The sequence below is a fragment of the Pristiophorus japonicus genome, chromosome 12 (genome assembly GCF_044704955.1).
Source record: "Pristiophorus japonicus isolate sPriJap1 chromosome 12, sPriJap1.hap1, whole genome shotgun sequence".
Taxonomy (NCBI): Eukaryota; Metazoa; Chordata; class Chondrichthyes; family Pristiophoridae; genus Pristiophorus; species Pristiophorus japonicus.
Genome location: NC_091988.1, coordinates 62093947 through 62120139, shown reverse-complemented (window position 1 = coordinate 62120139; position 26193 = coordinate 62093947). Strand labels below are relative to the sequence as shown.

The 26193-nt window shown below is 43.7% G+C and overlaps 1 protein-coding gene across 3 annotated transcripts in view; it reads right to left on the bottom strand.

Moving 5' to 3' along the window:
- Positions 1–26193, bottom strand: part of fancd2 (FA complementation group D2) — a 107231-nt gene that overhangs the window by 75284 nt on the left and 5754 nt on the right. For all 3 annotated transcript variants that reach the window (XM_070895580.1, XM_070895582.1, XM_070895581.1), the window contains exons 4-14: positions 23500–23603; positions 19343–19403; positions 19202–19254; positions 18355–18433; positions 15963–16087; positions 9346–9433; positions 7960–8064; positions 4691–4791; positions 3148–3256; positions 2539–2574; positions 1273–1419 (exon numbers count right to left, since the gene is read on the bottom strand). In XM_070895580.1, coding sequence (XP_070751681.1) covers positions 1273–1419; positions 2539–2574; positions 3148–3256; positions 4691–4791; positions 7960–8064; positions 9346–9433; positions 15963–16087; positions 18355–18433; positions 19202–19254; positions 19343–19403; positions 23500–23603 — 1008 coding nt within the window. The remainder of the gene's footprint in view (positions 1–1272; positions 1420–2538; positions 2575–3147; positions 3257–4690; positions 4792–7959; positions 8065–9345; positions 9434–15962; positions 16088–18354; positions 18434–19201; positions 19255–19342; positions 19404–23499; positions 23604–26193) is intronic.

The following is a 26193-nucleotide window of genomic DNA, read 5'->3' as shown; positions in this document are numbered from 1 at the left end:
TTGGAGTGCAGTCACTGTTGTAATGTAGGAAACCCAGCAGCCAATTTGCGCACAAGCTCCCACGAACAGCAATGTGATAATGACCAGATAATCTGTTGTTTTTTTTGTCATGTTGATTGTGGGATAAATATTGGCCAGGACACTGGGAATAACTCCCCTGCTCTTCGTCGAAATAGTGCCATGGGATCTTTTATGTCCACCTGAGAGAGCAGACGGGATCTTGGTTTAATCTCTCATCCATAACACGGCACCTCCAACAGTGCAGCACTCCTTCAGCACTGCACTGGCGTATCAGCCTAGATTTATTTTGTGCTCAAGACCCTGGAGTGGGACAATAGCTGTAATTTCTTTCAAAAGCAAAAAAAAAATCTAAATACTAAATAAATATGGGAAATCTTAGTGCTCAGAACTTTCTTGAAGGAATGAGCGGCAACTGGAATCTATGTAGAAGGTAGGCAGTGTGTCCGGGAAGAATACAGAATACAGGGAGAGGATGAGGGATTGACGTGCATTGAGGGATGGAGCAAAAGGTTAAAGGTAACTTTAGAGGCTGGTTAAAACAATTGAAATTGATGAAGGAGGAATTATACCCCAGCATTCATTGCAACGAGTGACATGCGAGTCCTGAAACATAACTGTATTTGCAGAATAAAACATTTTGCAGTGTGTAAAATATAAGTGTAATGTTAACTTTTGGGTCGGACTGATACAAAAAAAGACCTGTATTTATATAACGCTTTTCAACACTGGACATCCGAAAGCACTTTATAGCCAATGAAGTACTTTTTGAAGTGTAGTCATTGTTGTAATGTGGGAAACGCGGCACCCAATTTACACACAGCAAGCTCCCACAAATAGCAATGTGATAATGACCAGTTATTCTGTTGATTGAGGGATAAACATTGTCCAGGACACCGGGGATAACTCCCCTGCTCGTCTTCAAAATAGTGCCATGGGATCTTTTACATCCTTCTGAGAGAGCAGTCGGGGCCTCGATTAACATCTCATCTGAAAGACAGCACCTCCGACAGTGCAGTGTTCCCTCAGCACTGCACTGGAGTGTCAGCCTAGATTTTTGTGCTCAAGCCTCTGGAGTGGGACATGAATCCACAATCATCTGACTCAGAGGCGAGTGTGCTACCAACTGAGTTGCAGCTGACACAAAGGCACATGCAAAGATGAAAGCCAGTAACCATCGCAGATTTCATCCGGGAGGTTTAAGGCACTTGATATCAGAGAAATAAAACACTGCGGACAACTGATGGTACTGACCAGAGCGTGACTCCTGAAAGCAACCTGCAAAAGCTGATCTCTGACATGACCAAGACGGATCTTATTACGTAGCAGTTTCTCCACTTGTTTCTTGCTGTTGCTCGTGCTGGTTGTGTGGAGGATCAGGAGAACCAGCAGATCTATAACCTTCAAAGGAAACAAAAACATTACAAAATACCAGTGACTCGATACCATTCTTAGCAAAAGAGTGGGAGAATTCTGCATCCCCTCCGCCCATCACAGCAAGAAATATTCCATGGTACAAGGATCTACTGAGTACAGCAAATCATTTTGTGTCCTGAGTTTGCGAATACAATAATTCTGGCTGGTGGAAGTAAGAGGTAGATTTAAGGTAATTGGCAAAAGAACCTGAGGCGAGCTAAGGAGAATTTTTTTTACGCAGCGAATCTGAAATGCACTGCATGAGAGGGGGGGGCGGGGGAGCAGATTCAGTAAAGGAATTGGATAAATAATGGAAGGAGAAAAATGTGCAGGGCGATGGGGAAAGGGTAAGAGGATGAGATTAAGTGGACAGCTCTTTCAAAGGCATGATGGGCCGAATGGCCTCCTCCTGTGTTGCATCATTCTATGATTCTATTTTCACCGCTGTAAACGGCCGTCAAGAACAGGTATATTCTGAACAGGTGCCCTCTGTACTTTCTTGATACTGGAATTTGAAAGGCTACGAGTGGTAATGCATGTCTTTCTCCCTTCCAAACACTAACATTTCACGCTCTCCAAGTTTCTCTGCCCATAATCAGGATGTACTCCTCTCACTTGGTTGAGGGAAGGAATGCGTGCAGTGACGTGGGCTAGCAATTTCTCAGACAGTCAGTTACAAAGCACTGTCATATCAGACACTGTCACTGTGCATAAGCCATCAGCTCTCCCACAGTTGGAGATGTGATTTGATTCCCCGATCAAGATCGAGCACTGAGTAAATCCTAGTCCTCTATCAGAATTTTGCATTCCATAAATCTTCCATCACTTTTAAAAAGAACAAAGCCAACTAGCTCCTCTTTTGTTTAGAATCAGTTTATCGTTTATGTTGCACATGAAATAAGATCCATATTGACTACACTTGGCATGTTAAAGCTGGACAGCTAACTCAACACTTTCTGCCTCTAATGAGGTACCTGGTTCTTTCACTTCACTGGCAACATTTATTTCAACACAGGACAGAGTAGCCTAAATGGTTTATTTTTAAAATAAGCATAATTTGTTAACAATTACAAGAAACCGCAGATAGCAATGGGAATTAGTTACCTTGTGCTCGGCAGCAGAATCTACACTTTCAATAGCCTGCAAGAAAAAGTAATAAATATCAGCCAGTCTCAGCCTTTATATTTTGCTGCACATCTGTGCGTAAGGTACAAGTCCTATTCATCAGATGGAAGATCATCGACCTTAAACGTTAACTTTGTTTCTCTCTCCACAGATGCTGCCTGACCTGCCGAGTGTTTCCAGCATTTTCTGTTTTTATTTCATGGTTTTCAATAGTTCTCCAGAGAGCTCGAAAGATACAAAAACCAAAAAGCTGCTCTCTCTGCATACAGTTAGGCCGATCACTACACTGTACATCAATGAAGTCGGTTCCGTATATTCCACCATCAAGTGTCTCATGCCTACTCGAAGTGTGTTGTGAACCAGAGAAGGAAGGAGGTTGAATACTAACAATAATTACAGCTCCCAGTATTGGCTTGGTTCCACGATGACAGGCCTTTGCAAGACAAGCTGTGTCCACGTGGTTCACAGGTGCCCCACAACACACAAAACCAAAATAGTGCCATACCAAACCTTCGTCCTTCATTGCGTCAACCCATCTCATTTACAACCTTGAAAACTTCAACATAAAGAAATAACAATTGAGATCACCTTAATCCAGGCTTCAGCCGTCGCTTTTTGAAACCTTACAGCGGCTTTGATGACATCGAACATAATCGCAACGCAGTCGTGACCGCTGTCCTCCTGATTCATTGAGCTCCTAAGCAAAGAAACAGAACATTGATCAGCATCCGTTATCGTCCGTAAAACTTGTCTTCTGAGTGAGCATTGCATTGTATTTAAGGAACTCCCGATGTGAACTGGTTGTAGAGATCAGGTGCATTTTCCCTTCTGCTTGGTGGACTCCCATCAAAATAAACTGATACAGCCTTGTGTGTTGAGCATTACCGTGAGACAACGGTCTCCGATCAACCTGCCCCCGCCACACAGTACTACCGCCCCGATTATCAAAATCCACGACGAGGCCTTGGACAACGTGGGCCATTTTCCATACATCAGGAGCTTACTGTCAACAAACGCAGACATTGATGACGAAGTCCAACACCGCCTTCAATATGCCAGTGCAGCTTTCGGTCGCCTGAGGAAAAAAGTGTTTGAAGACTCGGCCCTCAAACCCGGCACCAAGCTCATGGTCTACAGAGCTGTAGTGATACTCGCCGTCCGAAATGCTTCAGAGATAAGGACCATGTAAAGCAGGCACTTCAAAACACTGGAGAAGTACTACCAACGCTGCCTCCGCAAGATCCTGTAAAATCCATTGGCAAGATAGGCACACCAAAGTCAGTGTTCTCGTTCAGGCCAACATCCCCAGCATCGAAGCATTGACCACGGTTGATCAGCTCCGATGAACGGGCCACATTGTCCGCATGCCCGATACGAAACTCCCAAAACAAGCAATCTACCCGGAGCTCCGACATGCCAAGTGAGCCCTTGGTGGGCAGAGGAAACGCTTCAAGGACACCCTCAAAGCCTCCTTGAAAAAGTGTAACATCCCCGCCAACACCTGGGAATCCCTGGACCAAGACCACTCAAAGTGGAGGAGAAGCATCCGGGAAAGCGCTGAACATCTCGAGTCTCTTCGCCGGGAGCAAGCGGAAGCCAAGCACAAACAGCAGAAGGAACGCACGACAACCCAAGCACCTCACCCACCTGACCCTTCAACCACCGTCTGCCCCACCTGTAACAGAGACTGTAGGTCCTGCATTGGACTCATCAGTCATCTGAACTCATTTTTAGTGCGGAAGCAAGTCATCCTTGACTCCGAGGGACTGCCTAAGAAGGGTTCCGAATCACCAATTCTTCAAAAGATTTCGGAAATTGGGAACTGGGTTAAAAATTAAGAAGTCTATTTTCAACGGGTTTGGCGCTCCACTGGGCTATTCGTACAGTTGACTGAATTATACCACTAGCTTTTGCAGATGGGGGCTCTTCTTTTAAAAAGGTTGTCTCTTCTGGGAAACAAAAGGCTTAGATGTTTCTATTCAAAGAGGGGCAGGGTCCATTTTAATCCCCTTTGCTTGAATTTTATTTTCTACTCAACAAGATGAGGGATCTCAATGTTACATTACAACGAGAGACCGTTCAAATTCCAGCTGCATCATTTATGCTTAACGTTACTGTTTTGACATCGTACCCCGTCGCACTCTTCTGCTTCCGCTTGTCTTGGCTAGCCTGCAGTTGTGAAGGAAGCACACAGGACTCCAATTCTAGATTCTTGCGCAGTTCTGTAATTACCTGCAAGAAAAACAGCACAAGTCTCAGTCAACTGAGTTCAAAACTAGGACTCCTCCACAAGGTCTCTCATTGTGTGGATGAAAGCCACGTTAAAATTTAAATCTGACAGAAGTCAAATGACATACATTTCCTACACACAATAATTTTATACGTCCATCTTTGAATCAAACTTTGCATGGCCACAACGCTGTGCAACGTCTCGGAGCCAGGCTGAGACGCAAAAAAAAACATTGTAACTGTGGGTGATTTAATATTATAAGAGTGCATCTGAAGTAAATGCAACATTGGCTGTACGTCCAAGCATAAACTTGCTCAGGTTCCACTTTTTTGAGAGTTATTGCTGGATACAGCAGTCTGCTTCTGGCCCACTAAACACATGGGCCCGGAATTTGCGGTCAGTGGCGAAGCGACGGCGATCGCCACTGACCTCGAAGAAAGCTGCCCAACGATCTCTTTGGCTAAAACTTTAGCTTTCTCAACATTAATTTGATTGTAGCGCTGTCAATAGGGGATCTCCAGCGAACAGCAGCAGTGATATCATCAAGCTGCCTAAGCAGCCAATCACATTGAAGAATTCTCACAGGTAGCAAAAACAGCTTTTATCAGTCACATCTTAAACATTTTACAGAAAACAAAATAAAGGTAAGGACATAGACATTGGTTAAGGGAGAAGCTGAAATAACATACATGAACTTAAAATATATTTATTATTTTAAAAATGTAGCACCTTTTATTATAATAGAGAAATTTGACATTCCACAATTATAAAATTATTTTTTTTTAGGGCCAGAACGGTTGTTTAGCATTAGTTATTATTCAGAATGGCGTTAAAAACCCAGTTACACCTCATTGAACAAAGCGTAACTTTTTATCGGGTATTTAATAGCGATATTAGAGTGGAAAAGGGGAAGTTTTCAGGTACAATTCTAAAGTGGGTGCAGGAACAGAGAGCCCTGGGGGTATATGTGCACAAATCATTGAAGGTGGCAGGGCAGGTTGAGAAAGCGGTAAACAAAGCATACGGGATCCGAGGGTTCATTAATAGGTATAGAGTACAAAAGCACGGAAGTTATGATGAAGCTTTATAAAACACTGGTTCAGTCTCAACTGGAGTATTGACTCTAATTCTGGGCACCACACTTTAGGAAGGATGTGAAGGCCTTAAAGAGGGTGTAGAAAGGATTTACAAGAATGGTTCCAGGGATGAGGGACTTCAGTTACATGGATAGACTGGAGAAGACTGGGTTGTTCTAATTAGAGCAGAGAAGGTTGAGAGGAGATTTGATAGAGGTGTTCAAAATCAAGAGGGGTATGGACAGAGTAGATAGAGAGAAACTGTTCCCACTGGTAGAAGGGTCGAGGACACAGATTTAAAATGATTGGCAAAAGAACCAAAGGCAACATGAGGAAAAACTTGTTTACGCAGCGAGTGGTTAGGATCTGGAACGTGCTGCCTGAAAGGGTGGTGGAGGCAGATTCAATCGTGGCTTTCCAAAGGGAATTGGCTAAGTACCTGAAGGAAAATAAAATTCAGGGCTACGGGGAAAGGGCAGGGGAGTGGGACTAGCTGAAGTGCTCTTGCAGAGAGCCGGCATGGGCTCGACGGGCCAAGTGGCCTCCTTCTGTGCTATAACCATTCTATGATTTCACTGATTGCCAGCTATGGGAAAATTCCACAGCGCAGCCTGTGGCGGAGCAGGGAATGACTGACAGCAACGTCAGAATTTCTGCGTTTATCTGCTCATGCGCTAAATCGTCAGTTTCAGAGGGGTAATGACAACAAACACAAGAGTTTTGCCGTCATGATCACCTCAAAATCCAGGCCATGGAATGGGCTTAAAGCCTCTAACAGCATGATATCAGCAGCATCAAAGATGCCAATGAAAATGCTCAGATTGAAACAAGACACGGAAGGACAACGAGGACATTATGACTGCGCACTTCGTCAAAAATAACACGTCTTTGTGTTCCTTAAATAGAGTCCTGTGAATCTATATCAAGTGGCTCCAGGTCAGATAGAATACATAGGGGTAAGGTAATGTGGGGACTAACAACGCAGAGGTCAAATCCAATAAATCTGGTAAAATAACCACAAAAGCTGCCAGACTGGTTCACTAATGTCCTTCAGGGAACGGAGTCTGCACTTCTACCCAGACTGGTCTACATGGAACCCCGGTCACAGACTACAAGGTTGATTCTTAATGTCCTCTGTAGTCAACAGACTTCCCAGCAAGTCACTCAATTTGTAAAAAAAAAATCACTATAGATCAAAATAAACATTGGACAGATCCATCAGCATCAAACCAGGCAATCGCAGCTCAGTCGACCCTGCAAAGTTTCTCTCACTAACATCTGGGGACTCATGTCTATGTTGGGAGAACTGTTTCAGACTGGTCAAGCAACAGCCTTAAATTGTTTAGCTCACAATAAATATCTTATCTCTCAGCCAACACCCCAGCCTTCTCCATCATTACTGATGGGTATGTCCTGTCCCACCAGCACAGTGGTGTACAGTTGGATAGGACTGGCCCTGGGAGTCCTCAACACTGACTTCAGACCCCATGAAGTTTCATGGCCGACTGATCCTCTTCGCCACCCCAACACAACTGATGAATCAGTACTCCTGCAGGTTAAATATCACTGAGGCAGCTATGAAGGAAGCAGGGACACGGAATGTACTCTGGATGGGGATATCAATGGCCGATGCCAATAGTGGCTCAGAATTACTTACCATTTAAATACACTTGGTGCCTAATTGCACTTAGCACCAATATCTGGTGTCTAATTGCACTTAGCACCAATATCTGGTGTAGCCAAGCTCTCTTTTCAGAATTACATTCCTAATAGGACAATTAATATTAGCCTGTTACATTTAATTGACTCATCTCAAGAGTTTGGCTCAGTTGGTCACAATCTCGCCTCTGAGTCAGCAAGTTGTGTGTTTAAGCCCCACTCCAAGACTTAAACACATAATCTAGGCTGGCACTTCAGTGCAGTACTGAAGAAGTGCCTATCAGAGGTGCAGTCTTTCAGATGAAATATTAAACCAAGATATTGTCTGTTCACTCAAGTTCCACAAGTAAGTCAGGCAGTTTATGTTTCTAACAACAGTCGACAGTTCATCACTGGCTGTAGATTTGTAATGTTAAAGCCCATTATGTGTTTTACCTCCACAGCATCTGCTGCTCTGATGGCATGAAGAATGAACTTGACAACTACAGGGAGATCGCCAAGTTTCACTGCAGATAGGGTTGACATGACAGAGTGACGCACCTGCGGGTGAAAAAAAGACCAATGAACCACACATTGAAATATTTCACTAATGTCAAAAACAACCTATAGTTTTTCTATATGTGAATACGCAATTACATTGGCCCAGATTTTGCAGTTAGTATGACGGGCGTACTCTCAGGGCCTCTTTGGGACACCCAACAGCACAGAAGGAAGCCATTCGGCCCGTAGTGTCTATGCCAGCTCTTTGAAAGAGCTATCCAATTAGTCCCACTCCCCTGCTCTTTCCCCCTAGTCCAGCGGGTTTCTCCTTTTTAAGTATATATATCCACTCTCAAGTCCATCTACTTCCACCTCCATAACATTGCCCATCTCAACCCCTGCCTCAGCTCATCTGCTGCTGAAATCCTCATCCATGCCTTTGTTACCTCCAGACTTGATTATTCTCTGGGCCTGCCTCCCATCTTCCATAAACTTGAGCTCGTCCAAAACTCTGCTGCTTGTATACTAACTTGCACTAAGTCCCGCTCACTCATCACACCTGTGCTCACTGACTTACATTGGCTCCCGGTCCTGCAACATCTTGTTTTTGTAACTCTCATCCTTGTTTCCAAATCCCTCCTTGGCTTCGCACCTCCCTCTCTCTCTAACCTCCTCCAGCCCTACAACTCTCCGAGATCTCCGTGCTCCTCCAATTCTTGCGTATCCCTGATTTTAATCACTACACCATTGGCAACCATGCCTTCAGCTGCCTCGGCCCTAAGCTCTGGAATTCCCTCCGTAAACCTCTCCGCCTCTTGCTCCTCCTTAAAACCTACCTCGTTGACCAAGCTTTTGATCACCTGTCCTAATATCTCCTTGATTGGCTTGGGGATCAAATTTTGTTTGATAATGCTCCTGTGAAGTGCCTTGGGACATTTTACTATGTTAAAGGCGCTGTATAAATACAAGTTGTTGTTGTTTTGAAAGTTACTACTGAATCTGCCTCCACCACTTTTTCAAATAGTGTATTCCAGATCAAGTCAAGGTATGCACTTTTCCAGCAGGGACAAACAGAATGACTGACTTTGCACCCACCCCAACCCAAGACATTTTGGCAAATTGTAGTGCCCCGACAAATATCCAAACAAGAATTTATTTGTACTGGCTCCTTGTTTTCTGTTCTCAATTGCAGCCCATAGAATCAACCTTGGAAGAAGGAGCAGTGGAAGAGATTCCATCCATTTTCATACATTACAATTACCTGTCCTGAGCAGGGAGTGAGGGAATTTCATACTTTAAATATTGCAATTCCGTGGGGAGATGGGGGAGTGGGAACCTCACCTCTACCAACAGCTCAGCACGTAGATTGAGGCTAGAGAGAGCATCCAGGATGGGCACTGTCAACTGGGTGTTCTGTTGCAACAAGGAACTGTCAGACAGAATAAATAAACAAGGAAGTGTTAGAAAGAATTGTCAAACTGTCTGGAAATATGAGCCAATTCAAAAATGCAAAAGCACTCAAGAACAACATAGTTATACAATAAATGGAACCACATTTCCACATGGAGATGTATAAAGAGATTTGAGAGCAATAACATGCACTTTCAATGTTGAGGCAATATGGGAAAGCAATTAAAAAAAAACAGAATATGGGGATGGATAGGCAAAATAGTGCCAGTCTACAGAGGTTATGCCAAAGTTTTTTATACCTACAAGCCAGACCACACATGTGTATTATTGTGGTTCCATTAAAACTGGAGTGGATAAAAATGATTTTCTTTTGGAAAAAAATTTAAACAGCAGAAAGAAAAACCACGGAGAATTTTTTCTGGATTCTGATTGTCCACTCTGATAACTGCATTTTACAGTTTGGACTATTTCCTTCGATATCTAAATCTCTATTATTTGGATATTATCACAAACCTCTTGCCAGGTGAAGCTGTTACATGATGTTCATATTATGCTCACAGTGACTAGTGGGTGCAGCCTCACCTTGGAGTCAGAAGACTCCAGAAACTTGAGCACATAAATCTAGGCTGACACTCCAGTGCAGTGCTGAGAGAGCGCTGCACTGTCGGATGTGCCGTCTTTCGGATGAGACGTTAAACCGAGGCCCCGTCTGCTCTCAGGTGGACGTGAAAGATCCCATGGCACTACAGATGTAAACGGATACGATATAGTTGCAATTACGGAGACATGGTTGGGAACTGAATGTCCAAGGATGTTCAATATTTAGGAAGGACAGGCAAAAAGGAAGAGGGGGTGGTGTGGCGTTGTTAGTAAAGGATGAAATCAGAGCAATAGTGAGAAAGGATATTGGCTCAGAAAATCAAGATGTAGAGCTAAGGAGCACCAAGGGGCAGAAAACATTGGTGGGAGTTGTCTATAGGCCTCCAAACAGTAGTGGTAGTGTAGGGGACGGTATCAAACAGGAAATTAGAGATGCATGTAGCAAAGATACTACAATAATCATAGGTGACTTTAATCTACATATAGACTGGCCAAACCAAATTAGTAATAATACAGTGGCAGATGAATTCCTGGAGTGTGTGCGAGATGCTTTTTTAGACCAGTATGTTGAGGAGCCTACTAGGGAACAGGCTATCCTAGATTGATTATTGTGTAATGAGAAGGGGTTAATCTTGTTGTGCGGGGCCCTTTAGGGAAGAATGACCATAACATTATTGAATTCTTTATTAAGATGGAAAGTGAAGTAGTCCAATCTGAAACTCGGGTTCTAAATCTAAACAAAGGAAACTACGAAGGTATGAGGAATGAATTGGCTATGATAGATTGGGAAGATTCATTAAAAAGCATGATGGTGGATAGGTGATAGGCAATGGCTAATACTTAAGGAACGAATGCATGAATTGCAATAGTTATACATTCCTTTCTAGCACACAAAACACAAAAGGAAAAGTGGCCCAACCATGGCGAACAAAAGAAATTAAGGATAGTATTAGATCCAAAGAGGAGTTATACAAAGTTGCTAGAAAAAGTAGCAAGCCTGAAGATTAGGAGCAGTTTAGAATTCAGCAAAAAAAGGACCAAGAGATTGATTAAGAAGGGAAAAATAGAGTAGGAGAGTAAACTTGCAAGGAACATAAAAAACAACTGCAAACGTTTCTACAAGTACGTAAAAAGAAAAAGATTAGTGAAGACAAATGTAGGCCCTTTACAGAGAGAAACGGGAGAATTTGTAATGGGGAACAAGGAAATGGCAGAACAAGTAAATAAATACTTTGGTTCTGTCTTCACAGAAGAGGACACAAAAATCGTCCCAGAAATGCTAGGGAACCAAGGGTCTAGTGAGCAAGAGGAGTTAAAGGAAATGATTATTAGTAAGAAAATAGTGCTGGAGAAACTAATGGGACTGAAGGCAGATAAATCCCCAGGGCCTGATGATCTGCATTCCAGAGTACTAAAAGAGGTAGCCATGGAAATAGTAGATGCATTGGTTGTCATCTTCCAAAATTCTATAGATTATGAAACAGTTCCTACAGATTGGAGGGTGGCAAATGTAACCCCACTATTTAAAAAAAGAGGGAGAGAGAAAACGAGGAACTACAGACCAGTTATAGCCTGACATCAGTAGTAGGGAAAATGCTGGAGTCTATTATAAAGGATGTGATAACGCCATACTTGGATAATATCAACGGGATTAAACAAAGTCAACATGGATTTATGAAAGGAAAATCATGTTTGACAAACCGACTCGAGTTTTTTGAGGATGTAAGTGATGGAATAGATAAGGGAGAACCAGTGGATGTAGTGTATTGGGATTTTCAGAAGGCCTTTGATAAAGTCCCACATAAGAGGTTAGTGTGCAAAATTAAAGCATATAGGAGTGGGGGTAATGTATTGGCATGGATTGAAAATTGGTCAACTGACAGGAAACAGAGAGTAGGAATAAACGGGTCTTTTTCGGGATGGCGGGCAGTGACTAGTGGGGTACCACAGTGATCTGTGCTTGAGCCCCAGCTATTCACAATATATATATATAAATGATTTGGATGAGGGAACCAAATGTAATATTTCCAAGTTTGCTGACAACACAAAACTAGGTGGGATTGAGAGTTGTGAGGAGGATACAAAGATGCTGCAAGGCCAGTTAGATAGGTTGAGTGAGTGGGCAAACACATGGCAGATGCAGTATAACGTGGATAAATGTGAAGTTATCCACTTTGGTAGGAAAAACATAAAAGTATTATTTAAATGGTGATGGTTTGGGAAGTGTCGATGTACAGAGGGACCTGGGTGTCCTTGTACACCAGTCATTGAAAGCAAACATGCAGGTGCAGCAAGCAGTTAGGAAGGCAAATGGTTTGTTGGCCTTCATTGCAAGAGGATTTGAATACAGGAGCAAGGATGTCTTACTACAATTATACAGGGCCTTGGTGAGACTGCATCTGGAGTATTGTGTGCATTTTTGGTCTCCTTACCCAAGAAAGGATATACTTGCCATAGAGGGAGTGCAGCAAAGGTTCACCAGACTGATTCCTGGGATGGAAGGACTGTCGTAGGAAGAGAGATTGGGTCGACTAGGCCTGTATTCACTAGAGTTTAGAAGATTGAGAGGGGATCTCATTGAAACGTATAAAATTCTGACTGGGTTGGATAGACTGAAGATGTTTCCCCTTGGCTGTGAAGTCTAGAACAAGGGGTGACAGTCTCAGGATATGGGGTAGTAAATTTAGGACCAAGATGAGGAGAAATTTTTTCACTCAGAGGGTGGTGAACCTGTGGAATTCTCTACCACAGAAGGCTGTGGAGATCAAGTCATTGAATATATTTAAGAGGGAGATAGATAGATTTCTAGAAACAAAAGGCATCAAGGAGTATGGGGAAAAAGCGGGAATATGGGGCCCAAGTTTCCACATGATTTGCACCTGATTTTTAGGAGCAACTGGTGGAGAACGGACTATCTTAGAAATCGCAATTCTCCACATTTTTTTTTCTGCAGTTCTAGTCAGGTAGAACAGTTCTACTTTGGAACAGAATTTTTTCTTCAAAAAGGGGCATGTCCGGCCACTGACGCCTGATTTCAAAGTTTCCACAGTGAAAACGTACTCCAAACTAAAGTAGAATGAAGCAAGTGAAGATTTTTGTAGAACTGAAAAAACCTGTTCTACACATTAAAAAATCAGGCGCAGGTTACAAATTAGGTGTCCAGACGAGGTGGGGGGGGAAGGGAAGTCATTAAATTCTATAATCAATCCTTATTTATACTTCTACAAATATTATACGAATAAATCCAACCTGAATAAACATTTATAAGCAAAGAAAAGATTAAATAAACCATCTTCCTACCTGTGTGAAAGTGCTTCAGCCATCGTTCGTTCCCGTGGGGGGAGGGGAAGGAGACAGCGGTTTGTTGCCGTGGAGGGGAGGGAGGGGGAGGAAACCGCCATTTGTTGCCGTGGAGGGGAGGGAGGGGAAGGAGACAGCTGTTTGTTGCCGTGGAGGGGAGGGAGGGGAAGGAGACAGCGGTTTGTTGCCGTGGAGGGGAGGGAGGGGAAGGAGACAGCAGTTTGTTGCCGTGGAGGGGAGGGAGGGGAAGGAGACAGTGAGAAGGGTAGCCTCAGTGCTGATGGCAATGTGCTTTTATTAAAAAATGTTCAAAAATTAAACAGCTACAAAGAACTACAAAAATGGCCGAGTGCCAATGTTTCCTTCACACTGCGCATGCGCGAACACTCCAACGCGCAGCGTTGCCGGCAGGAAAAAAACTAATTTAAATAGTACCCGCCCCCTCCCACTTACCAAAATCGGCGCAAGTGTAGGCTCCGCCCCCCTGGGCGCCGCGCCAATCAGACAAGGAGCTGCAAAGCGCTCGAGAATAGTGCGTTTTTTTTCTGGCGCCGTTTTAGGCGCGAAAAACGGGCGCCCAGCTCGGAGGGGCGCCCGTTTTTTATCCTGTGGAAACTTGGGCCCATGGTGTTGAGATAGAGGATCAGACATGATCATATTGAATGGCAGTGCAAACTCGAAGGGCCGAATGGCCTACTACTGCTCCTATTTTCCATGTTTCTATGTTTCGAAGAGGAGCAGGGGAGTTATTCTCGGTGTCCTGGACAATATTTATCCTCAACCAACATCACTAAAACAGATTATATGGTCATCATCACATTGCTGTTTGTGGGAGCTTTGTGTGTGTAAATTGGCTGCGCGTTTCCTACATTATAACAGTGACTACACTCCCAAAAAGTACTTCATTGGCTGTAAAGTGCTTTGGGACGTCCGGTGATTGTGAAAGGCGCTATATAATTGCAAGTCTTTTTCTTTTCACAGCTATGATAGTAATTACTAGAACTAGAATGTTGTCGCAAATGTCCCATCTTGAATATAAAACTTACATTCCAGGATTTAAGGAAAATCATGTTGACAGTACTTTGTCCCTCTAATTTTCTCTTCTCTGCTGGAGACACTATTGGGGTATAATTCCATGGGTGCTAGATGCTCTCCAGTGCCTTAGCCAATCCACGGTGGGGCAGGTGTCATAGTGTGCCTTTCCTAAAATGTACTTTCCAGCCTGAGTCATTGGATAGTTATCAGGTGTGGGCGCCGGGCTGATATTCCCTCTTCATGTCATTATTTGATCCTGAAATGAGCTTCCGACCACATATCTGTGTCATAATGAAGATCATCTATTTCCACCTGCGGAACATTGCACAACTCCGCTCCTGCCTCAGCTCATTTGCTGGTGAAGCCTTTGATATCTCTAGACTTGACTATTCCAGTGCACTCCTGGCTGGCCTCCCACATTCTACCCACCGTAAACTTGTCATGCAAAACTCTGCTGCCCATGTTCTAACTCGCACCAAGTCCCATTCATCCATCATCATCATCATCATCATCATAGGCGGTCCCTCAAACGAGAATGACTTGTTTCCACGAGTTCACAGGTGTTTAGATGAAGGATCTGATGTTCCAGTCCTGAACTCTAATTGAGGGCTTGGAAGATGGCTGTGCGTAAAAATTTTTAATGTTTGGTGACCGTTGCACACCAGCTACCACACGGGCTCGACAGAGCTACGCCTTTATCCAGTGGCGAGGCTAAACCAAGACGACTGGAGACCTGCTCTGCTGCACGGACCTAGCGCGCACACATATCGCAGTGTGGGCTGGCCTGTGCTACCCCTGGCTCTTCTGGGCCCCGTACCCTCATCTGTCCCACCTGCGCCACGATCTCTCACCGCTTCTCCACCATAAACATTCACCACATCTTGGCACAAACACTCGGCGCTCATCCGCCCTGACCTTCCTACTCCTCTGTACCTGGGCCCTGTCCACGCTCCAAAACGGCAACCATCACCCCTGTGCTCGCTGAACTACATTGGCTCCCAGTTAAGCAATGTCTCGTTTAAAAAAATTATCTTCCTTGTTTTCAAATTGCTCCATGGCCTCACCCCTTCATATCTCTGTAATCTGCTCCAAAGCCACAACCCGTCAAAACAGTGACACTCCTCAAAACTGGCCTCTTGAGCATCCCTGATATTAATCGCTCAACCATTGGTGGCCATGCCTTCAGCTGCCAAGCTATGGAATTCCCTCCCTAAACCTCTCTGCCTCTCTACCTCTTTCCTCCTTTAAGGCGCTCCCAAAACCTACCTCTTTGAACAAGCTTTTGGCCATCTGCCCTAATATCTAATTTATGGCTCAGTGTCTATTTATTTTTGGACAATGCTCCTGTGAAGTGCCTTGGGACATTTTACGATGTTAAAGACGCTATACTGTATAAATACAAGTTGTTGTCTCGAGCCCAGAGGCACTGAAACAACTGTAAAACTCCTGACTCCACCTTTGCTGAGATTAGGTTGGCCAATACGAATGGGATCAGACCTGTACAGTTCAATCCCACATTAGAAAATGTAATCATCAATTTAGCCACCAGAGGAGCTCAACTCTCAGCAATATTTAAAAGGGCACATGCACCAAATATTCCAGATCTAGCTTACTTGAGTTCCTTGGCAATATCATTGTGTTGAGCATCTTCAAGGATTTCTGGCAAGCTGGTGATGATGTCACGCTGGATTTCAAGGGGTGCAACACTAATCAGCTCCATGGTCTTACTGGTCAAATCCTGGAACAAACCGCACAGACAAGTAAACAATTATTACACTGTGTACAGTCCAGTGTTTCAATGCCATAAACATATAGGTACAATATAAAGAATTTCATATATCCACAAAGCCCAAAGTAAACAAATTAAACAGCAGAATACAGTCGTAGCGTGCAAGAAAGAACAACAAGGAACAATTACAAGATAATCATCTTATTGAAAGATTCTGATAATTAACAGATAAGAATATTAACTTTCCATTTTAAATGACATCCTGTGCATTTTGTGGTGATGGCTTTATTCCAATATTAAGTCCATTACTGGCTGGTGTCACAGCAATCACTCCATGTAGTATACAGAGGTTTACAGAGTAGAAGGCAGCCATTTGGGCCAACGTGTCCGTGCCGGCTCTTTGCTAGTGCTGGCCAAAACGAATCCCACTGCCCTGCTCTCTCGCCATCGCCCTGCGTCTTCTGCTGCTTCAGAAAGGCACTCTCTCCTCAAAAGATACAATCATCTCTGCTTAAGCCTAACTCCGAGGTAAATCCATGCTCCAATAACCCTGCATAAAGATTTCTCCTAACCTCTCTCCTCACTTTCTTATTGACAATTTTAAAAAGGTGATCCGTAGTCACTGTTGTGTATGGAGAAAGAGTCAGACTGAACACTGAGCTCAAAGTAAAGTGTGACCGTAGTCTTTTATTGCAGGTCTCCAGAGTGCCTCTCCAACCTGTGAAGCCTCCTTAAATACCTTTGCTCCCAAGGGATTATGGGATCCCTTGGGACTCCAGGGGATGAGCCCTCTGGTGGCTGTACAGAGTAAATACAAGTCCACATATATAACAGTCACAATAGTAACATGTATTTTATTAGTATATGGCAAAGGAAATGGCATGCTAGTAAGTATAACAAATATAAAAATCTAATGAGACAGACAGAAATCTGATGGCTTCATGAATCCAGACACCTTGGCTTGAAAGCCCAGGGTCTAGGCTTGTGCACAAAGGAGACTCCTGAAAGTTGTTCCATGAAACCATATCCCAGCCCGAGTTAGTGCCTTCGGAAGTGGGGAGAAAACAGAGAAAATAGGTACTGCCAATATAGTAATAGTAAATCTATGTGGAAGAGATTTAGCTGTTGTTACATCAGACTTTATTGTGCCATTAATATAGTTTCTCTCGTATTGTTAATCAGAGGAAATAGTATTTCCCTATTCACCCATCAAAACCTTCAGTATTTTGAAAACCTCCAACATCTCCTCATATCCGAGTTCTGCTCCAGTGGAAGTAGTCCCAGTTTTCCAAGTGGATATAAACTTGATGTCCTCTATGGTTTCAATGTCCTTTCTATAATGGGACAGCCCATTTCTACACATTTCTAACTATGCCCTACCCTTTGCCTTGCACAAATTTATTAACTCAAGTGTTGATTACCAAATAATGATCCAGTTACGGATCATGGTCAATGAAATTACAAGATTAGTAGTTAAAAACAAAGCTTTATATAGGTACACCGAGGAGATGCAGCACTTTCCCTTGCAGGTGGGGGCAGAAGTTAAAAGAAATTGCAGACAAATTATATCTTAAGGGTGGCTTTTACAAGACATCCATCATCCTCGCCACCGGTTCTGAAGAAAGACGTGTTTTAGACATGCCGAAGCAGCAAATTAATCGATGAAAATTAAATGAACAAACCAAAGAAGATACAAAAGCAAAATACTGCGGATGCTGGAATCTGAAATAAAAACAGAAAATGCCAGAAATATTCAGCAGGTCAGGCAGCATCCGTGGAGAGAAACAGAGTTAACGTTTTGGGTCGATGACCCTTCGTCAGAACTGGAAAGAGTTAGAGATGTAACAGGTTTTTAAGCAAGTGTAGGGGCAGGGAAAGGGGGGAGGGGAGAAAAGAACAAAAGAGAAGGTCTGTGATAGGGTGTAAGGCAGAAGAGACTAAAAGACAAAAGAGATGATGGTGCAAAGAAAAAGGAGATGATAATGGGACAAGTTAAGAAACAAAAGATGAGTCTAGACAGGGTGTAAATGGGAATGCCACAATCATCAACAGCTGCTGTGAGAAAGAGGGAAAAAAAACAGAAAAAAAAAATAGGGGCAGAGGTTATGGTCTGAAATTGTTGAACTCGATGTTGAGTCCAGAAGGCTGTAAAGTGCCTAATCGAAAGATGAGGTGTTGTTCCTCGAGCTTACAAGCTAAACAAAAGATGTTGTAGTTGAAAATATTTACCTTAATTTGGGAAAAAAAGCTTTAAAAATAAAATCTTACACCCCTACCTTACTGTCTATGATCCGGTCCAACCATTTAAATTGATTGATGATGAGTCGTGGCATGTTAATCCCATCCTCTGGAACACTAAAATTGAAGAAAAGTGCGTAAAGGAATTGTCCAACATCATCATACTATAAGGACTTATCTATTTTCACAAGAGTACTTGGTGGGGGGGCGGGAGATATCAATGAGATGAGATTCGACAAGATCTGATAGCAGTCTAATGTTTAACCCACCTTATCAAAGTAAATGCCATGCTCTCACATTATTCTTCACTGATCTAAAACGTTAACTCACAAGGAGATATTATCAAATGGTTGCAACTTGTAGGCTAACCGCCTCTCTCAGGAAACCAAATGGTATTACCTGTAGCAGTAAATGGAAAAACACCTTAATAAAAAGATTTAATAGACATTGTCTGTTATTCCTACCTCCATTTTAATAATGCAGCTTTGTAATAAAGAAAGAACTTGCAGATAGCACCTTGATGCATCACTCAGGATGTCCCAAAGGATTTCAAATCCAATTCATTATTTTTTTGAACTGCAGTCATTGGCGCCATGTAGACAAAAATGTAGCCAGATCCCACAAGCAGCAATTAAATGATTGACATCTCAACCTGTTTTTGATATTGGTTGAGGGAGAACTGATGGGAACACACCAGAAGAACCCTGTGTGCTTAATCTTCCTCCACGTGGTGCAGGGATACAGTGCCAGTAGTGATTTGCTACAGCCGTGTTCAATAATAATAGCACTACCCCTTTAAATCATCCAATGCGTATAGCACCAACACACCCGCTGTAAGCGATGGGAACTGCACCGACTGCACTGAAGAACAAAAGTGCGCCTTACCCATCATATATAAATTCCGGAATTTTTTCAAATAACGTGTTCATAACAGGAGGCTAAGATAAAAAGAAAAACAATAGCGTTGTGAGTAAACCACAAGAAATATGCACTTGTTATTCAGTGTGCTAGCTACAATTGTTTTACCTGCAGAATCTCGATCCCAAGAAGCAGCTTTATGAGACTTTCCTGGTAGCTCACGGTGTTACTGTAATAAATAAATGAATACACACAGATTATTAATAAAACTATTGGAAAAAGTAAGTTATAATATGATGATGGAAATGAAAAACTTTTTTTTGCCTCTCCTAAGGATCTGGCTTTTACTTGGATACGGTTCCACAGCTTGGACAGCTCTATGGCATCTCGGCTAAATGTTCATTCTTCACGTCTGAGGCTTCACAGTGAGTGTTACCAGACTACAAGAACCCTGGAAGGCACATGCACAATTTTTTTTATTTGTTCCTGGGATGTAGGCGTCGCTGGCAAGACCGGCATTTATTGCCCATCCCTAATTTCCCTTGAGAAGTTGGTGGTGAGTCGCCTTCTTGAACCGCTGCAGTCCATGTGCCATGTGGTGAAGGGTACTCCCACAGTGCTGTTAAGGGAGCTCCAGGATTTGAACCCAGTTGGAGTGTTGGACCAGCAGAAGATCTTTCTCTTTTTCTCTCCGATGCATCAAGGTACACCCATTCAGCATATAGAAACTTTATTTTAAAGAAAACAGTCAGTCACTCATTGCTTTCGCGACATGCTCTTCTCTCCAAACAAGACACTGTCCCCAGCCAAAAAGTAGGTAAGTGACCTGATTCCAAACCATTTTGTCCATTACAGCCATTATTCGGTGCACTATGAACAGCAGGGTGACTTCTCATCCCCCTTTGAAAAGAACTTGACCTCTAATTAGGCTTTCCCAGGACAGCGAGGCTGAAATTGGAAATCTGTTGTGCGATTAATCATCCGTGCGAGTTTGCACCTTACCTCTGGGCCTACCCAGATTATAAATCACCCTTCAAAATCATTTTATTCAACAGATACTGGCATTATTTTATTCAGAAGATACCAGCACAGACACGATGGGCCGAATGGTCTCCTTCTGTTTTCTATGATTCTATGATTAAGAGTGCAGTTTGTAAGAATAAAAGTGTAGATTATACGAAAAGGCTGAGTTTTGTAAGAAACTAAATGGAAGCCCACAGAGCTGCCGCATGGGTTTTGTGTATTGGAAAGGCATTTAATCTAATCAAGAAATGGCTGAGCCAGGCCAGACAGCCACATGTGAGGAGAACCAATAAGGAACTGCCCTGGAACCAAGGTCCAGCCGTGAGGCTTTCGGAGGGACGATGGCTTTGAGAGGTTTAAAAGAACTCAGCCAAAGACTTTTCTCTCTCTCCTGAACCAGCCAGCCAAAGGGAAGTAACATACATCACTCTTTATTATAATCTCATTGTATCTATTGTAACTAAGGTGGATGTGCATTTGTGTGTTTTTTTTAAATAAACTGTTCCAATTGTTTTAGAACAATTGTCTCACTGTCAAAGTTAATGCCAGAGATTTAGAAATCTTACAATTGGTGGAGAATGTGGGCAACTAGTGAGACAGCTTTTTGATGATTCTTTTCAACAATTGGAAATCTCGGGAGTTGCGATTCTAAACTGTGTTGCGAAGTATAGTTTGAAACGATTAAACGGATCGGGAAGAAATTACGTCTTAAGGAGCAGTTGTCTCGATAGTTGTAACTGTTTAAGTGGGGACCCACCAGTAGTTATATTCAAAAGACACAGGATGAAGGGATCGGTCATGGACAGAAAGCCAACAATAAAAAGAAATGTTGAGCTAGTTTATCAGGAGAAGTTGTCCAAAAAGTGCCTGATACAAGACATAGAAGAGTTAAAGGCACAGGCACGGCACATCCACGAGGGTCAACCTGCATCATTTGGGGAGATGGTGAAACTTATCCAGGAAAGGGTAGATAAGGGAGTGAGAAGGCCAAAACAGGAAAACAGTCTCGTGGCCTTCAGCGCATTTTATTGTGCCCAGAAAGATGAGGGATCAATGAGACAGGACGCCAAAGTGATACAAGATTTGAAAGAATTGCAAGTAAAAGAGATTCAACTAAAAGAAAGAGAGATTGAGGGTATAAAACAACAAAAGGAAGAAAGCCTCCAACTTGTGAAAGTTAAAAGAGGGAGAAATACAGGATTTAAGACAAGAAATTGGCCAATTAAACCACAGTATTAAGCAATTAGAAAGAGGGGCCGAACAGGCAGCTTCACTACTACAGCAACAAAGTCTCAAACTTAAATGCCACAGTAGCCGTTGTTGAAGCAAATGAAAACAAATTAGAGAAAAAATATATAAATTGGAAAACTTGAGGCTCCAGAAGATGCAAGGGGAACATTAAGGAAAGTAATTAAGAAGCCACATAGGGAGGCAGATCACTCCCAGTGCCAACTAGAAATAGCGAGGCTAAAAAGTAAGTTAGGGGAGCAGCAGGCCCTGGTATCTGCAGTAACACGGGGAGCCATAACAGAGTCAGCAGAAGGGGAAAAGGGGGAAACATTGGGAAGAGGAAGGAAGTCAGTATAATCCCCAGGAAAGTGGTGTAGAATGGGATACCTTGGCGACACCAGAGCCAATCGTAGCCGTAGTAACCACTTCTTCACGACATAATGCGCACAGCCACATCAGTAACCATACCAACTCACGGCCCATAATCTGGTGCTGACGCCAGGCGTGTAGCCACGAGTTGGAGCCATTAATGATGGGGATGACCCACTGGAAGTTAATAGGTGGTGGGCAAATTTCAGGAGGGGTCATCCCGAGTTGAGAGAGAGAGAGACTTAACACGAGTTCTCTTCTTGGCCTGTTCTACTTCCCTAAAAGATAATCTGCCAAAAGCAGTCCTCCAGCCTGCCGCAAATATCAGCAGATCAGTATCAAAGTCATCATCATCATAGGAATCGAGGAAGATTTGCTTCCACTCCTAAAGTGAGTCCTTTGGTGGCTGAACAGTTCAATGCGAGAGCCACAAACCCTGTCATAGGTGGCACAGACATTCGTCGGGGGAAGGGGGTGGGACTGATTTGCCACACACTCCTTCCGCTGCCTGCGCCTGACCTCTTCACACTTGCGGCGTTGGGATTCGAAGAGCTCAACGCCCTCCCGGTTGCACTTTCTCCACCTAGGGCGGTCTTCAGCCAGGGACTCCCAAGGTGTCAGTGGTGATGTCGTACTTTACCAGGGAGGCTTTGAGGGTGGCCTTGTAACGTTTCCGCTGCCCACCTTTGGCTCGTTTGACGTGAAGGAGCTCCACATAGAGCAACTGCTTAGGGAGCCTCGTGTCTGGCATGCAAACTATGTGGCCTGCTCAGCAAAGCTGATCGAGCATGGTCAGTGCTTCAATGCTGGGGATGTTAGCTGGGCGAGGACACTGATGTTGGTGCGCCTGTCCTCCCAGGGGATTTGCAGGATCTTGCAGAGACATCGTTGGTGATATATCTCCAGCGACTTGAGGTGTCTCTGTACATCGTCCATGCCACTGATCCATACAGGAGAGCGAGTATTACTACAGCCCTTAGACCATGAGTTTGGTGGTAGATTTGAGGGCCTGGTCTTCGAACACTGTTTTCCTCAGGCGGCCAAAGGCTGCACTGGAGGCGATGTTGAATCTCCGCATCAATGTCTGCCTTTGTTGATAAAAGGCCCCCAAGGTATGGGAAGTGGTCCACGTTGTCGAGGGCCGCACCGTGAATCTTGATGACTGGGGGGGCAGTGCTGTGCGGCGAGGACAGGCTGGTGGGGGACCTTTGTCTTACGGATGTTAAGCGTAAGGTCCAGTATCAAAGTACTTCTAATGACTTAACACATTGATCTAACCAGTAGCCGATCCACGCAGACCAGGAGAGTATTAGAATGGATCTGTACTAATTTAGCTGATCTTAGTTGGGTAGAATAATTCTACAATCACTTTCATGCCCTTGGCTTAGAGAAGGGGAAATTAGCTAGGGTTCCCAATTCTGATCACTATTCAGCGAATCTTGCTGCAACAAAGACAGAATCAAGCTTGGCTGTGTTGAAGTTGAATAACCTGCAAGCACGTCCAGGCCTGCACAACAATAATGATGGCAAGCTGAGTGAGCTGGGAAAGATAACTAATGTCCAGAAAAAGTCAAGGCCTTCAGGAGAAAAGAGAAGAAAATAGCAAAGAAAAAGTCCTCTATAAAAAGTCAAGCATTTCAACTTTAACAGGCACAGTACTTGCAAAAATTGTAAGTTACGTCACTGTTATAATTGTGGTGTACCTTGATTCTCCCTCTTGGGATTGCCCACAGGGCAAGAGGCAGTTTCTGAACTTGTCCCTATCCTCGATGTGTGACTCCAAGCCACTTATAAACTCCTGCACAACCTGCAAAGAACACAGCTCACGTTAGTTCCTAACAAAAAGCATTCATTGTTCCTGCAGCCCAAGTAGTAAAGTACGGTCAGGTCACATAGTGGTTATGTTACTGGACTAGTAATCCAGAGACCTGGACTAATAATCCAGAGATTGAAGTTCAAATCCCACTATGGGAGCTGCATTTGAATTCATTTAATTAAATAAATCTGGAATAAAAAATTTGTATCAGTAATGGTGACCATGTAACTACCAAATTGTTGTTAAAAACCCAACTGGTTCACTAATGTCCTTTACCTGATCTGGCCTATATGTGACTCCAATGTAGTTAACTCTTAACTATCCTCTGGCCACTAGTAGGCCATTCAGTTGTATGTGTTATGATGCTTCAATAAGGTGGATCACCTTCTCAAGGGCAATTAGGGACGGACGCTTGCCAGCGACGGCCACATCCCGTGAATGAATACATTTTAAAAATGCTTGCATGGTATCCAGCCATCCAAACACACAGAACACCAAGAGAGAAGCAGTTAACTGATGCTTTTAAACTTACCATGAAAATTGCATGAAAACAGCTGAAAGTTTTTTTTTCCCCCCAGACAGTTTCCTACCCTTGTCCTCCTCTCCTGTTGATTACGTGCTGGGGTACAGTTTCAGTGGCGTTTCTCGACAGTGAACATCTGCAGTCTATCATATCGCTTCAATTGTGACCTCGACCCATGTTCACACTTCCAGGTGGGGTCACGGGACAGCAATCGCCAGCAGGCACCGATGCCACTTCTTATTAGTTAATTTCGGTGATTAATGGCCGGTGCCATCACCAAGAAAAAAGTAAACAGGTGCCCCCTTTTAAAGGAGCACAACCAATAAAACTGTAATTTAAACTGAAACTTTTAAAGTAAACTTAGTAAATCAAATTAAAATTTTGTTTTGGGGGTGTTGATGAAGCATTCCAGTCCCTCCGGTGCCCACCGATCGCGGAAGGCCTCAAGCGTGCCGGTGGACACCATGTACTCCAACTCCAGGAATACCACATAGTCACGGAAGAGAAGCAGGCAGTCGGGCCAAACGCCCACCTTGACCGCCGCTGCCTGGACCTATTAATGGCCACCTGGGCCAGGCCCAGGAGCAGTCCATTGCAAGGCTACTGCACCTGGTTTTCCCCTGCAGTCTCCCATCCAAGTTATTCAGTTTGCTTCCGAGATCAGACGAGATCGGGTGTGCCCATAGCAGTGCGGCTGTAGACCAGGCACCTTGGCCAATGTTTCTCCTCCTTAGTGCAGGGGTGCCAAGTCCAACTGTGTCAACTCCCTGGCTGAGATCAGATGGCTCAGCATAGACCAGGGACTGAACTAGGAATCTTCTGGTCGATGTGTCTCAGAGCGACACCGGGTAAAGCATTTGTCCAAGGAAACAACGAGCCGGAAGATCTAATCAATCATTAGAGTTAAGGTATAAATTGCTGTGAACCCGAGAATACATAAGAACATAAGAACATAAGAATTAGGAACAGGAGTAGGCCATCTAGCCCCTCAAGCCTGCTCCGCCATTCAACAAGATCATGGCTGATCTGGCCGTGGACTCAGCTCCACTTACCCGCCCGCTCCCCATAACCCTTAATTCCCTTATTGGTTAAAAATCTATCTATCTGTGACTTGAATACATTCAATGAGCTAGCCTCAACGGCTTCCTTGGGCAGAGAATTCCACAGATTCACAACCCTCTGGGAGAAGAAATTCCTTCTCAACTCGGTTTTAAATTGGCTCCCCCGTATTTTGAGGCTGTGCCCCCTAGTTCTAGTCTCCCCGACCAGTGAAAACCAACTCTCTGCCTCTATCTTGTCTATCCCTTTCATTATTTTGAATGTTTCTATAAGATCACCCCTCATCCTTCTGCACTCCAACGAGTAGACCCAGTCTATTCAATCTATCATTATAAGGTAACCCCCTCATCTCCGGAATCAGCCTAGTGAATCGTCTCTGTACCCCCTCCAAAGCTAGTATATCCTTCCTGAAGTAAAGTGACCAAAACTGCACGCAATACTCCAGTTGCGGCCTCACCAATACCCTGTACAGTTGCAGCAGGACCTCCCTGCTTTTGTACTCCATCCCTCTCGCAATGAAGGCCAACATTCCATTTGCCTTCCTGATTACCTGCTGCACCTGCAAACTAACTTTTTGGGATTCATGCACAAGGACCCCCAGGTCCCTCTGCACCGCAGCATGTTGTAATTTCTCCCCATTCAAATAATATTCTCTTTTACTGTTTTTTTTTCCCCCAAGGTGGATGACCTCACATTTTCCGACATTGTATTCCATTTGCCAAACCTTAGCCCATTTGCTTAACCTATCTAAATCTCTTTGCAGCCTCTCTGTGTCCTCTACACAACCCACTTTCCCACTAATCTTTGTCTCATCTGCAAATTTTGTTACACTGCACTCTGTCCCCTCTTCCAGGTCATCTATGTATATTGTAAACAGTTGTGGTCCCAGCATTGATCCCTGTGGCACACCACTAACCACCGATTTCCAACCCGAAAAGGACCCATTTATCTGCTTTCTGTTAGCCAGCCAATTCTCTCTCCATGCTAATACATTTCCTC